The sequence below is a fragment of the Chelonoidis abingdonii genome, chromosome 4 (genome assembly GCF_003597395.2).
Source record: "Chelonoidis abingdonii isolate Lonesome George chromosome 4, CheloAbing_2.0, whole genome shotgun sequence".
Classification (NCBI taxonomy): domain Eukaryota; kingdom Metazoa; phylum Chordata; order Testudines; family Testudinidae; genus Chelonoidis; species Chelonoidis abingdonii.
In genome coordinates this window covers 51,106,388-51,120,336 of record NC_133772.1, presented here as the reverse complement: position 1 = coordinate 51,120,336, position 13,949 = coordinate 51,106,388, and the positions used below count along the sequence as shown (strand labels likewise).

The following is a 13,949-nucleotide window of genomic DNA, read 5'->3' as shown; positions in this document are numbered from 1 at the left end:
ATTTTATTTTGATATTTTCATGGGGATTCATCTTGTAAAAAAGCTGCAAAGCATGTAATGTCTCTGGTTTGAATCAAAAGGAAAAGGTTCCAGATCTCTCCCTTTGGCTACACCATAGCAATAGAATGAGAAGGTATCTGTAATACTTCTGCACAGGTAAAAGTTGCCCATCATAATAAGAGTGATGACTTTATCTTGGCCAGACGGCAACTCAGTGGGTTGGCCTAGTGGTAGTGTTCTGTCATGTGAAAGACCCAGGTCTGAATTCCTGTTTCTCCCTTCCTGGCCCACTGAGCTTTTAGCCCTGCAGTATCTGGGCTAAAGGGGAGTGCACCATCATGCAGCAGCAGTCCCCCTAGTCAAGCAAGGGGGAACAGTCATGATTTCCAAAGGGATAATGGTTGCAGTGCAATGTCTCAGGGCAATAGGGGGGCATGATGCAGGTGATCAGTGTTCACACAAGGTGAAGGAAAGAAAGTGATGGCACTATCTGCTACTATCCACCGGTGCTGCAAATCATTCAAAGATCTTTCAGATTCCCTCCTTAAAACTCACTTCTGCCATGGTGCCAGCAATACCTGACAATGGCTAGGCAGCTGGTTTGTGGTGAGACTGCTGTTTGTTATGCTAATGTTTGTTTCACTGATAGCTTGTCCGCCTTGCTGTTTCTTTGTTGTGTCCACATGGTGCCCCTCGTCATATTCTAAGATTGTAATCTCTTTGGGGCAAAGACTCTTTTTTTTTTTTTTTTACAGTTGTGTTCTGAGCCTGGCCCTTTCTGATGGACTGCAACCTCATTGTGGTGGAAAGGCTTGCATGGGCTCAAGACCCTCAGAGCTATCTCATCCGGAGCTTTTATACTCCTGGTAGGGTCCCCCTTGGCGAGCAGGTCTGAGGCGAGGCTCCTGACCAATGTCAAAAGACCCCAGTGGTGGATCGAGCACATATAGAGGACCTTCTAGTACTCTGTGGCTGGGTGAAGTCGGATGAGGGCTGCAGCAGGAGGGAGGCCCCTGGTTGTCTTGGATCTCCTTGCCATTGGATCAGGGTTTTCCTCCTTCAATTTTTGTGTGGTTACCGCCTGTGCACTGGTTTCCCCGCATTAAAAGATTTCACACGCAGGTGGTGACGGATGAGTGGCAGGGAAGACAGGAGCAGTGATCTCTGGGAGTCTTTAGTCACAAATCTGCACACAGGCGGCAGCCATCTGAAGGTCGTTTTGTGCTTGGTTGAGATGGAAATGCATTTTGGCAGCAGCGGCTGTGACTGAGCAGGCCTTTTCAGGATCCCCTTTGCTCACTCCAAATGGGAAGGGGGCTAGAAAAGGTGCCCAGAATATAGGGTGTCTCATACTCTTCTGACTGGATGGTCATATCCAGTGAGATAACTCCTCTGTGGCTGAAACAAGAGATGTAAGACAATGAATTTTGCCACCTGGATTGTCTGCACCCGTATGAACTCTTAGTGCAGTGAATGCCCAGAAAGAACTGCCATAATTGCCAGAGAACTGGCAAAACTCAACATTGACATTGAAGCTCCTAGTGAGACAAGCCAGGCCAATTAAAAAGGATGAAGGTGGCTACATCTTCTTTTGGAAAGGAAAGCCACCTGAAGAGAGATGCATTTGCCATCAAAAATAAAATCGCCAGTCAGCTTTTGGAGCTTCCCGTGGGGATCAACAAACATCTCATGACTCTTCAGTTCAAGCTTAGCAGCAACCAATATGCCCCAGTCATCAGCACATGTGACCAAACACTCGATAATGAGGAAGACAATAAGGAGCAGTTTTACAGAACTTTGGATGCAGTCCTCACAGCCACACGTAAGGCCGACAAACTCATCCTCCTGGGAGATTTTAATGCCAGAGTTGGACAGAATTCCCAACTATGGAGGGGCACAATATGCAAAGAAGGGGTGGGAAATGTAAACCCCAATGGCATTCTCCTCCTCAGCAAATTTGCAGAGCATTACTGCTCACCACAAATATCATCTTTAGGCAGACTAACAATTTTAAGACCAGCTGGAAACATCCGCGGTCCAAACACTGGCACCTCCTCGACTATGTTATAGTCAGAGCCTGAGACTATACCGACGTCTGTATAACACAAGCTATGAGAGATACTGATCACTGTTGGACAGACCATTGATTAGTCAGATCAGTCATGTACCTGCGACTTGCTCCACCACACCGCAAACACCCAAAGACTAAGTGAAAGCAGCACAATGTCAAAGCACTTCAAGACCAAACCAGCTGCAAGATGTTCCAGCAACATCTGTCTGAGAAACTCTCTAACCTGCCTGACAACATCATTGACATTCAAGAGGACTGGGATCAACTTAAAAACATCATTCACAGTGCACATGCTGAAACCATAGGATATTCCACTCATTGGCACCAAGATTGATTTGACGAAAACAATGAGGAAATCGTAGCATTAATTCAACAGAAAAGAAATGCATTTTGTAACTGGCAAAATGATTCCTCTAACAAACGAAAACATTAGGCCTATCATCTGCTTAAAGCCAAAGTCCAAAAGAGGTTATGTGACATCAAAAACAAGCGGTAGCAAGAGAGAGCCTCTGAGATCCAGTGGCTGATTCTGAAAACATGAGCCTAAAGTACCTTTATGCACGTGAGGGGATCGTTCTCTTTTTCCCTCCCATGGCTTGGAACTAGTCCAGGAGCAAGGATGGCATTGCAGTATTTAGAAAAGAGCAAAGCTATGGGGTACACCAGAAGTTTCGCAAGAGAAGTGATCGATGATTCCTCTTTCCTCATGCTGTGTTTCCTTCCTTCTCATCCCTAATGGCACAACAGCAGGAGCCATCAAAGAAAAGTGCTATTGTGGGCTGAGGTTAGACACATGGGTATGGAATACCTACCTAATTCAAGTACTGGGAGGGACAGAACTTCAGAACTCCAACAGAAATCCAGAGCAAGCTCTCTCAAGAGGAAGAGGGAGGATGTGAGGAAGAAAGGTAATTCGGTCATGGAGCAGTTGTGGGTTGGAGTGTGTATGTATTAAAAAAACAGAAGAAAGAGTTCAGTAAATGTTGAGACAATGTCATAATTAAATCAGCAGGGAGAAATGAGAAACATGAAAAAGTTGTGGAAAAGTAAACACAGGCAATGGAAATACATATCTGTGAATTTACATTTTGGCTACATTTCTCCATCTAAGGAAACAGAGAAAACCAGATTTTGATAATTGGTGCCAGTTGAGCACATGGTCTGGAGCATCTGCATAGCATGCACGTGGCATGAACCCATTGGGATAATGTAGCACTGGTAGGATTTTGACTCCCCATGCAAATAATTCCTCTCACTGAACAATCTCTCCCTGTGTTATGAGAATCACTATCCACTAGGAGAGATGTGGAGTGAGGGAAGAGGGGATAACCTCGCCTTCCTCCACTTTCACTGCAAATGCCAACACAGATAATGAAAATGCACTAAAAACAGCAGGTTACAGAGTTCAGAGGAATCTGAAAATGATTTTCCTGAGTAGAAGGACAGTCTTAGTTCTGGGAGAACGTCCTTAGGGAGGGGACTTCGGGAAATTATGGGCTACATGTGGCAATGGTAAATAGGGATGAGACAGGCATCGTTAGATGCTCCGAACAATTCCGGAAACCCCCTTGAGTCTGTCACCTGATGTGCTGAGACTACCTCTGAGCCCATTTTCTCTGCCAGTTTGGGGCTCTAGAACCCTGCCTTGTTGAGCCAGAACATGCCAGTCTGCTCCACCACAGACCCAGGGTCTCAACCACGCACCCCAAAGCTGCAGACTTAACTGAAAACAGCTTAAGAAGTGCTCCTGTCTCTAGCACCCAGACAGCTCCCAGTACGATCCAAACCCCATATGAATTTGTTTTACTCTGTATAAAGCTTATATAGGGTAAACTCATAAATTGTCCACCCTCTATAACACTGATAGAGAGATATGCACAGCTGTTTGCTCCCCCAGGTACTAACTACTTACTCTGGGTTCAGTAATAAACAAAAGTGATTTTATTAAGTATAAAAAGTAGGATTTAAGTGGTTCCAAGTAATAACAGGCAGAACAAAGTAAGTTACCACGCAAAATGAAATAAAACACGCAAGTCTGAGCCTAATACATTAAGAAACTGCATACAGGTAAATCTAACCCTTAGAGATGTTCCAATAAGCTTCTTTCACAGACTGGACTCCTTCCTAGTCTGGGTCCAGCAATCACTGGACTCCTTCCTAGTCTGGGTCCCCGTAGTTACTGTCCTTAGTTCCAGTTTCTTTCAGGCATCTCTTGGGGGTGGAGAGGCCATCTCTTAAGCCAGCTGACAAAATGGAGGGGTTTCCATGTCTTTTATATTTTCTCCCTTCTGGGCAGAAATCCCTTTGTTGTCCTGTGCAATGTCATAGCAACAAGATGGAGTTTGTAGCCACCTGGGCAAGTCACATGTCCATGAATGATTCAGCTTTTTGCAGGCCAACGCCATTGTTTACAGTTAGTTTGAATGTTCCCAGGAAAGCTCAGATGTGGATTGGCATCTCCCAAAGTCCATTGTCAGTTAAGTGTTTCTTGATTGGGCACTTACTGAGAATAGTCCTTTCTCAAGAAGCTGACCAAAAACCTCACTGAGGCTACTTAAAATCAAACGCACTGAGATACAAATACATACCCAATATTAATAATTTCAAATACAAAAATGATTCACATGTACAGATAGCATAATCATAACCAGCAAACTACAACCTTTCCATAGATACCCCACTTGACCTCCTCTGTACAAAACCTGGTGCAACCATAAGACCCTGGTTGCAACAATGATCTATTCCGTTACAGTTCATGTCAATAACATCACAAGTGGGCTTTTACGAAGAGAAAGAGGCGGTTGTTTCCTACACTGATGAAATATTTCCAGCTAAAGTAGGAGGCATATGCAAAAAGACTTCAGCATTTTCTGGAGGCAGGAGACTTGCAGCACTGAAAGGGTTACTGTCTTTAAATACATGCATCTAAAACTAGCCTCAGCATTTCCAATTGTCGGTCAGCTTGGGGCTAATTGTAAAGCCTGACCAGATCCCAGCTAGACCACAGCCAATTCAAATCTGACCCAAACCCGAGTGTGTTGGGTTGTTTTCATACCCAACCTGACTCAAACCCAACACTTGCAGTTCGGACCTGTCAACTTTGGATTGGGTTGCACAGGACTAGCTACTGTCCCAGACTCGATTTTCTTTATTTTGTTTCCTCCATGGAGACATAAGGACTAATTACCCCTTAGCCTCACTCCTAGTCCTGCAGCCTGATCTCCCACCCTGGCTTGCCTTTCACTCCTACCCTAGTCCAGCACTGCACACCTGAAGGGCTGCTGATTTCCCTCAGCCTCCTGGGCAATTCCCCTGAACCTATATCATTGCTGCCAGCTCACCTTTGGGGCTCAGCCTGGTGAGGGCTTCCCACAACCCATGCCTGTGATCCATCTGTGGATGTTCCCTGTGGATGTCAGTGTGGCAGCAGCTGCTTGCCTTGGTCCTGCTGGCTGACACTTCCTTGTTGCACTGTGTGTGCTGTGGAGTGAGAGGCTCTGCCAACATGCACGCTGCTGTGAGTGGTAGCTGCTGGCAGGATTGAGGTAGGCAGCTGCTGCCAGGCCGACCTCCTAGGCAGAAAAAGGTGATCAGTGACCCAATCTGAGCCTGAGAATGTCAGGTTGTTTTGAGACATGACCCAAACCCAACACTTGTAGTCCAGTCCCATTGGATTCAGGTTGGGTTCAAGGCTCCAACACTATATAATGTGTTTATCTCCCAAGCACTGTTTAGTGGTGAGTAATGTTTCTGGGAATACAGTACTTGTCCTGAGATAAAGTACTGGATTTTAGCAATTGACAAATAATCTACATGGTGTCATTTTTCATGGCCTGTAGTTTGAGGTTAGATATTTTAGGGCTGGTCTACACTGGGGAGGGGGTGTCGATCTAAGCTATGCAACTTCAGCTACGTGAATAGCGTAGCTGAAGTCAAAGTATCTTAGATTGATTTACCTCGGATCCTCACAGCGCGGGATCGATGTCCGCAGCTTTCCCGTCGACTCCGCTACTGCCGCTCGCTCCGGTGGAGTTCTGGAGTCAACGGGGAGTGCGTTCGGGGATCGATATATCGCATCTAGATGAGACACAATATATCGATCCCCGATAAATTGATCGCTACCCGCCGATAGGGCAGGTAGTCTGGACGTACTCTTAGTGTACCTGCACTGATTATAGCAGACATTCTAATATCCTGTCTGGATACTAGATACTCTTGTTTTCATTGACTCCAGTCCATTAAATATGTGGATTATTTCTCAATAGCTAAAAACTAGTATGGTATATTGTCTTAGTGAAAGTACTGTATTCCCAGAAACACATTATTCACCATTAAAAGTGCACGGGAGATAGATTGTATAATGTCAGAAATTTTGATGATAGTTCAGTCTATATTAAAGAAACCGTAATCCTTTCAGTATTGCAAGCCTCCTATCCTAGTTTATATCAGTCTTTGCTGACAACTTTCCTGGCCAAAAAAAGGTCTCTATATAACATGATAGGAAAATGATTTGAGTAGATAAATTACCCCAGACAAATTGGCTTTGGTTTAGTAAATGTCTCTACTTTGGTCTCTACTTATAGCATAGTAAATGTCTCTACTTTGGTCTCTACTTATAGCATAGTAAAAGAAAATGTATTTGAGACAATTTTTGATGGTACCTGACACTAACCATAGTAGAACATATGTATAGATTGAGTGGGATGATGACTGGAGAAACTGAGTTGAAAACTGGGATTTTTATTCATGTATGATGGACATGTCCCATTATTGAAGAGGAATAGCAGGAGAATCAACTAACAGGGAGACATAAGAAAATGTAAATTAAAGCACACTAAAGGAGATTGGTGTCTCCCATACATCCATCAGCTTTGAATTTTACCTCAGATGTGTAATCATTTCATATGCAGTCAAAAATGTCATGTCGGCCCCCTTCATAAATGTGATTGTTTATGCCTGTTGTATGGCCAGGGCAAAAAATGTAGCAACAAGGGCTTAATTCAGCAGATACACTCATATATATATATCCCAATTAAAGTAGGGTTATATCTCTGCATGGGGACAGGATTCTGGAGGCCTAAATTCAATGTCAAGTGTTTGGGGTTACTTTACCTGAGACATTCTAAAGGGGCCTAATTTTCAAATAATGGGTGCTGAGCACTTCTGAAAACATTTGCGTGCACTGGCTTAAAATAGAGACACTGACTCGCAATAACAGTGCTGAAAGCTGCACCATATTAGCATACTACAGCTTAAAGAAGTCACTGTTGGGTGCAGTCACTGTCATGTCCACGTAAAACCTCCCACTGCATGGTAGTAACTAGTTCTAGGTAAAAGTTCTGAAAGAAAAATCTAGCACAACGTTCCAAAGCCGAAAGCCTCCCAAAGCGTGGGAATAGCACACGAGAAAGGATGTTGGTGCTGATTTACGTCACAGCCTTGCATGCAAGAGGAAAAGTTACAAAAGGGCATTCTATAGAAAGAAAAGATTATGATGCACCCAATGTTGGAGCAACATTTGTTTTCCTGCTTTTAGCTTAACGTGGCTCTTTTTTGGTAGTCATTCCTCCATGATGGCCCAATCAGTTGAAAATACCACAAAGGCATTAGAGGGAGATTGAGAATTGTGCTTGGGAGCCTGCCTCATGCTACACAGTTTCTTCTCCTGAAACACATCATTGTGCTTGCTATGGCATATGCTGAAGAGTGCAAGATAAGAGTCAAGGGCAGCCCCATCACATGTTGTGGAACAATATTGGAAAAAATAGCATTTGATAAGAAACTTGTAGCAGTCTAGTGTAGGCAAGGTCATAAAAACATACCATAGTTCATATATCTAGAGTAAATACCAAGGGAAAAAAATGATTATTTCCAGTAAAAGATGAACACAGCCCTTTGTTCAGTTTTTTTTATTTTGTTCATTATTCAGGCAAATTCCAAAGTGTAATTTCTATAGCTATGCAAACAGATGACACATTCTTCTTAGTGTATGCGCAATGTACCTCAGGTGGCATGTGACCAGGATTCATCACCAAATATGGTTTGCTGGTTGGATCATTTGTTTCCCCGGCTTGGGCCAGGTAGTGACAAGGAGCACGACATAAATGCTGATCCATGTCCCCGGGTGATACGTTTTCCCATGTGTGCAGAATCATCTATGTTTTTCTGCTTATAATGCTTGCAAGAATTATCTGAATGGAAGTCTGATGCCACCTACAGTCTAACAGAGGACTTGCAGTGAAGTCAGTTAGGACTCTTTGCCTAGAATTCTCAAGTGGTAATAGCACAACAGTTATTAGTTATGTATAGTTCTTATAGTAGAAGTTTGCACTGAGAAAATTAGCTCAGTCAGAGTGAGCTGGGTAAAAAGCTTCACAAATCAGACCGAAGTCACAGCTCTGAAAATGAGGGTCCTTCTTTCTTTCTCTGTCATAAAAATCAATTTGATGATGTTTTATTGTTAGCGTTCAAGAAGCATTTGACTATAAAGTGAAATCCAGATGTGTTCAGTAAGTAAAAGGACAATGTAAGCAAGGAATTTCCAGTGAAGGAGACCAATACTTAACTCTTATAGGACTTTTCATACATATTCCTCAAAGCACTTTACACAGGAGGGTCAATATTCCTATCCCTCTTTAACAGATGGGGCAACTGAGGCACAGAAAGCAAAGAGACTTAGCCAACGTCACAAAGCAAGTCAATGGCAGAACCAAGAATAGAGTCCAGGTCTCATGATTCCCAGTCTGGTGCCCTTTCCAATTAAAGGCTGATCTTCCAGCTTCAGCTATGAGTCATGTGAAGAACGTGGGCACAGTGGGAATTAACAAAGCCACCGCACAGTTTAGTACAGAAGGGTAGTGGGACTGGAATAGCAGGCAGGATACAGATTAGAACTGAGGTGCATTGACACAGCAGTATTAGGAAACTTATAAAGCCATCCTGTGAGAAGGGAGCACCTGTATTCTCACTGTGCTGCTATTTCAGCAGCAGGTAAGCAGGCATTCCGGGCTAAGAACGAGCTGTAGTAATGCCCATATTACTCTCTCCTCAGCACCCTCTCGAGCTGTTCTCATGCTGTGGTGGCTTTGCTGTACCCCTTCTCCTGGCAGCACACTTTCATTCCTGTTCTCCCCTCATCCATGATTGACATTGTCTGCTGCCCTACTCCGTTCCTGGTTGGATTGCTGTCCAGCTCTCTGCCCAAGCTGAAAGAGCTGCCTGTAGAAGAGGTAGGAATCAGCCCAGGACTTGGTTGTTAAATGAATCAAAAAATGGTTTGTATGGAGTAAAACTGATATACAGCAGCTGAGTATGTAATATGAGCTGGCCTCTGATATAAGTTTTTACTTTTTTAGCCCTTAACTTGCCCCTTTGTTTCTTCTCTTTCTAACTGTCATGCACAATTGCCTCTTGGAAAAAAACTAAAATATTGGGTTTAAAAATAGGTTTTAAGGATTCTAATCTTCCCTCAGTGCCCCGTGTATGGTGATTGACAGTGAAAAGTGAACATTAACCTTGCCACAACAAGGTCAATATTGGGATAAGGTATCATTTTCTCTTATTTGAAATAACATAGTGAAGTGACATCAGCACAGTAAAAAACCATCCACTTTAGTGCCAGTCATTCTCACTAATTCTAATGGGAGTTACACTCACAGCCATACACTGAATAGAGAATAGAACCACTATGGCAAAGAAGGTCCTTTCAAGGTCTCATTGGTGCTACATTAGCTCTATGTTTATACAGTCTATCCAAAATACTGCTGCCACAATCCTTCCCCCTCACACAACTCTGATCATCACTTCACTCTCCTCAGAGCCCTTCATGGGTTTCCTCTCCCCTTCCACAGCAAATTTCCTTTATTTGTGGTCACTTCAAGTGCTCTCCATGCATCTGTCCCTTCCTAAATCTGTGCTCTGTTTTCCTCCTACCCTTCCCACACTGCTCTCCTACATACCTTTTTAGCATCCTCTTATCCTTGCATCGTCATTATTAATTATTTTCACTTCATCCATCCCACCCCCTAATGCTTGGAATCAGCCCTACTGCACCAAACAACACCTGGTTTCACCAAAACCCCTTTTGAAATACAGTTCTTCAGCACAAATGACCCCTTTCATGGATAATCCACCAAAACAACGACACCCATACATTTTTAAAGTATTTTAAAGCAAACGTTTCAAAAATCTGTCAACCATCTGAGGTATGAAATGTCTGAAGTGTTCTGTCTTACTTAGCCTCTGACCTTTACAGAGAGTCCATCTTCCTGTTTTGTATAGAACTCTGCAAATGGTTTGATGCTGCAGACTTACAACAAAAGTGTGATTCTCATTCTAATTTCTGTTCAGGCTAAGTACCATTTAGATTCACCCTCTATCTGTAAAAGCAGACACCAGTAGAATGTCTTCAGTCACTAAGATAAATCTTTACCGTATCTTTCTTTTCTTTAGGCTTTGATGGTTAACTTGGGATCCAATCGATTCATCAGACAGGTACAGTATGGCTTTAAATTAACTAAAATAGGTAGGCTTGGCAGAAAGCAAATTTTTTATTTTATAATTTTGATGTTTGTTTTTAAATATTTTTTATTTTTATCAATTTAAATTTTCACAGTTGCAGGAAACTATGCGGGGGGGCAGATAATAATTATTCAATGACAATAGACATTGAGATGCAAAAAGTTAAAGCTCTATAACCATTAAAACACAAATTGTCAACATCGTATTGTGATGGTGTGCCACCTAGAACTGGGGTACCACAGAGCCCCCCGACCCACCAGCCTGGGCTCTCTCTTACACTGTACTGCTGTGACAAGCTGCAAAGCCCTCCAAGCTTCAGCCTGCACTTTCACCAGCATACATACAGGTAGGGACACACCCAGCTTTAGTTACATGCAGGCAGGTTCTTTGACCAGCCCCTGAATGGGAAGGCTTCAATTAGGACACCTCCCAATTCCTCAGGCATGCACCCCCTTTGGAGTATAAATCCAAAATTATACAGTATTGCGCTGCACAGGGAACTGTATAGCGTAAGCTCATAAAATTTGCCCCCTCCCTCAATGTGGAGAGGAATATGCAACAGCTTTCTGCCCCTGAGTTATGATTTCCATGCACTGGTTTAGATAAAGCAAAAACAATTTTAACTACAAAAGATAGACTTTACGTGATTATTAGGGATAGCAAACAGATCAAGGTAGATTAGCTTGCAACTAAACAAAAAATGCAGACTAAGCTTAATAAATAGATTGGATATGAATAGCGTATTCTCACCCTAAGTGATGATACAAGCAGGCTGCAGATTCTTAAGGGGCAAGCTGCACTTGCTTACAGCTTGGAATCCCCAGGTGTTCCATTCACAGGCTAAAAATCCCTTTGGCCTGGGTCCAGCACGTCTCCCAGTTCAGCCTTTGTTTCTCAGGTGTTTCCAGGAGTCTTCCCAGGTAATGTCACTCCCAACGTTATATAGCTTTTGCATAAGGCGAGAACCCTTTGTTTCAAAGCTTAGTTCCCAGCCCAGTCTCTGGAAAAACACTGACATTCCAAGATGGAGTCTACAGACATGTGGTCACTTCACGTATCTTTGTAGAGTCATAGCACCCATTACTTTGAGGCTGTCTGTAGGGTTCTCAGGAAGGCTCCCACGTGGGAGATAAGCTTCTCCTAAGGCCTATCGTTTTTTCTAATGGCTCTTCCCCACCCGCTATCTAGAATGAAAGCATCTTGTCTAGTGGGCATTTCCCAGGTGTAATTACCTTTGAACTACAGATACAAAAATGATACATGCATACAAATAGGATAATCATATTCAGCAACATACTCTTTCCAATGACATCTCACATGATGTATCTGGCATAAAATACATTGATTATGTCATAATCATATAATACTCATAGACTCGTAGGTCAGGAGGGACCAATATGATCATCTAGTCTGACCTCCTGCACAAAGCAGGCCACAGAACCCTACCCATCCACTTTTATAACAACCCCTAACCCATGACTGAGTTATTGAAGTCCTCAAAATTGTGGTTGAAGACCATCAACTATCGATCGTGTGAACGAATATGTCAAACCACAAAGTAATAGCCTTAAATCAAAGTCAATGTAAGTTTTCAAGCGCATTTTTTTTAAAACTTTGCATATTCTGTACATTTCTGTTATATCAATGGATAATATTTTTTCATTGCTTGAGTGTGATGGTCAATTGATATTATTTATGTATAAAAATCTAATTCTTCCAAGCCTAAAAATAGGCAACTTTTGCCCCCCTTTAATCAGGTGGTTTAAAGAAACATAATGGAAACTATGGTTCACTGGAGAAGTTCCAACTGGAACGTAATTAAACTAGATTAGAAAAGTCTGAGGGTATGGCTAACTTGGAAATGTGCAGCGCTGGGAGTTACAGCTGTGGTCGTACAGCTGTGTTAGGAACAGCGCTGCAGTTGTGGCCACGCTGACAAGCTACCAGTGCTGCTGTGTGGACCACATTTGCAGCATTTGCCAGCTTGTTGGGGAGTGGTGCTTGTGGGAAGCTATCCCAGCGTTCAAGTGGCTGCAACATGCTTTTCAAAAGGTGGTGGGTGGAGTGTGGACAGGGGAGGGTGTCGGGAGACAGAGCGGATTTTTTTGGAGCAGACACTGTGACTCCCTGCCTTGCAAATTCTGGCCATTTTCCCCCACCCCTCTCTCAATCACTCTTAAAATGTAAAAAGGCTTCAGACTAGACAAGCAGCTTCTCCGAGGACTCCCCCCCCACCGTGCTGTTTGTCTCCTCAAGCAACAGCTGTGAACATTCATAAAGCCTCGCGCTCGCGCTCGCTCACTGGAGCAAAGAGCAGCTGTGTTTGGTAGCTCCGGGAGTACCTTCCGGTTTGTTGTAGACAGGAATTCTGGGTACCTCTTAAACCTGGAGGCCAATAACAGCGCTGGTGAGTGTCCACACCTGGATGACGAGGCCAGCGCTGCATCACAGCGCTTGGATTCGACTACACCGTAGCTAGGGACCTAGGTGAGTTTAAGCCAGCGCTGCAGCCAGGGAGTTGCAGTGCTGGCTGAGCTTTGTAAGTGTGGACACCGAGTAAGTTGCAGCGCTGTAACCCCCTCACCAGCGCTGCAACTTGCAAGTGTAGCCAAGCCCTGAATCTTTTCTGTTTCCTCTGGAAATAAATAGTAGGCCTAGAAGATGCCAAGAGCGCTTACCTTTAGAGTTGCTTTACTGTTGCTTTCAAGTGGATCCAGCTTAGTAGCAGCCTCTTGGCAGAAAGCTGACATTATCCAGCAGTTGCCAAAAAGTGGAAGGCAGGTTTGCAAGGCTGTAGTCAGGGAAGGAAGTGCTGCGACATGCCTTCTCTGGCTGCAGCCTTGCAAACTTGTCTTCAGGGGAGAGGGGCTTCAGCCCAAGTGCCAGGGATTTCCATTGGGAGAAGGGACACTGGAGGCCTGTAGGGCTACATGGTACCTCTATCTGTGCTCTCCAGGCTTTACCCTGTACCAGTGCTGGGGGCCTGTCTCAGCATGTCCTACCCAGCTTGCAGGCCCCCCAGTGTCAAAGCAGACACAGCCCCAAGAGCACAAGGAGAGATGCCGTGCATCTCAATGGACCCCTAGTGCCCCTGCTCCCTGAGAAAAGCCCTGGAATCCTCCTCCTCTGCTGCCCTGCCCGCAGCCTCCCCTCCTACCCCACAGTGCTGAGACTCCTGCAGTGGATCCCTTATTAGGTAGGGATGCGGGAACCCCAGCTCATTGCCACACCATTCTGTGCAGGGGGCGAGGCCCCAGGCACAGGCAGCTTTGCACAGCTGGAGCCAGGGAAGGCATGTGTCAGCATGTCCTTTGTTCCCACTACCCTGCCTGTTACTAGGGCCTTTCTTCCTGAAAAA

At 44.1% G+C, this 13,949-nt stretch overlaps 2 protein-coding genes across 9 annotated transcripts in view; one reads left to right on the top strand and one right to left on the bottom strand.

The window, feature by feature from the left end:
• LOC116834592 (large ribosomal subunit protein uL15-like) overlaps nucleotides 1–13,949 on the bottom strand; it is a 107,815-nt gene that overhangs the window by 64,582 nt on the left and 29,284 nt on the right. The window lies entirely within an intron of this gene.
• The window catches only part of DENND2B (DENN domain containing 2B), a 315,618-nt gene that overhangs the window by 294,087 nt on the left and 7,582 nt on the right, over nucleotides 1–13,949 (top strand). For all 8 annotated transcript variants that reach the window (XM_075065155.1, XM_075065153.1, XM_075065156.1 and 5 more), the window contains 2 exons: nucleotides 9,123–9,300; nucleotides 10,523–10,564. In XM_075065155.1, the coding sequence (XP_074921256.1) occupies nucleotides 9,123–9,300; nucleotides 10,523–10,564 (220 nt within the window). The remainder of the gene's footprint in view (nucleotides 1–9,122; nucleotides 9,301–10,522; nucleotides 10,565–13,949) is intronic.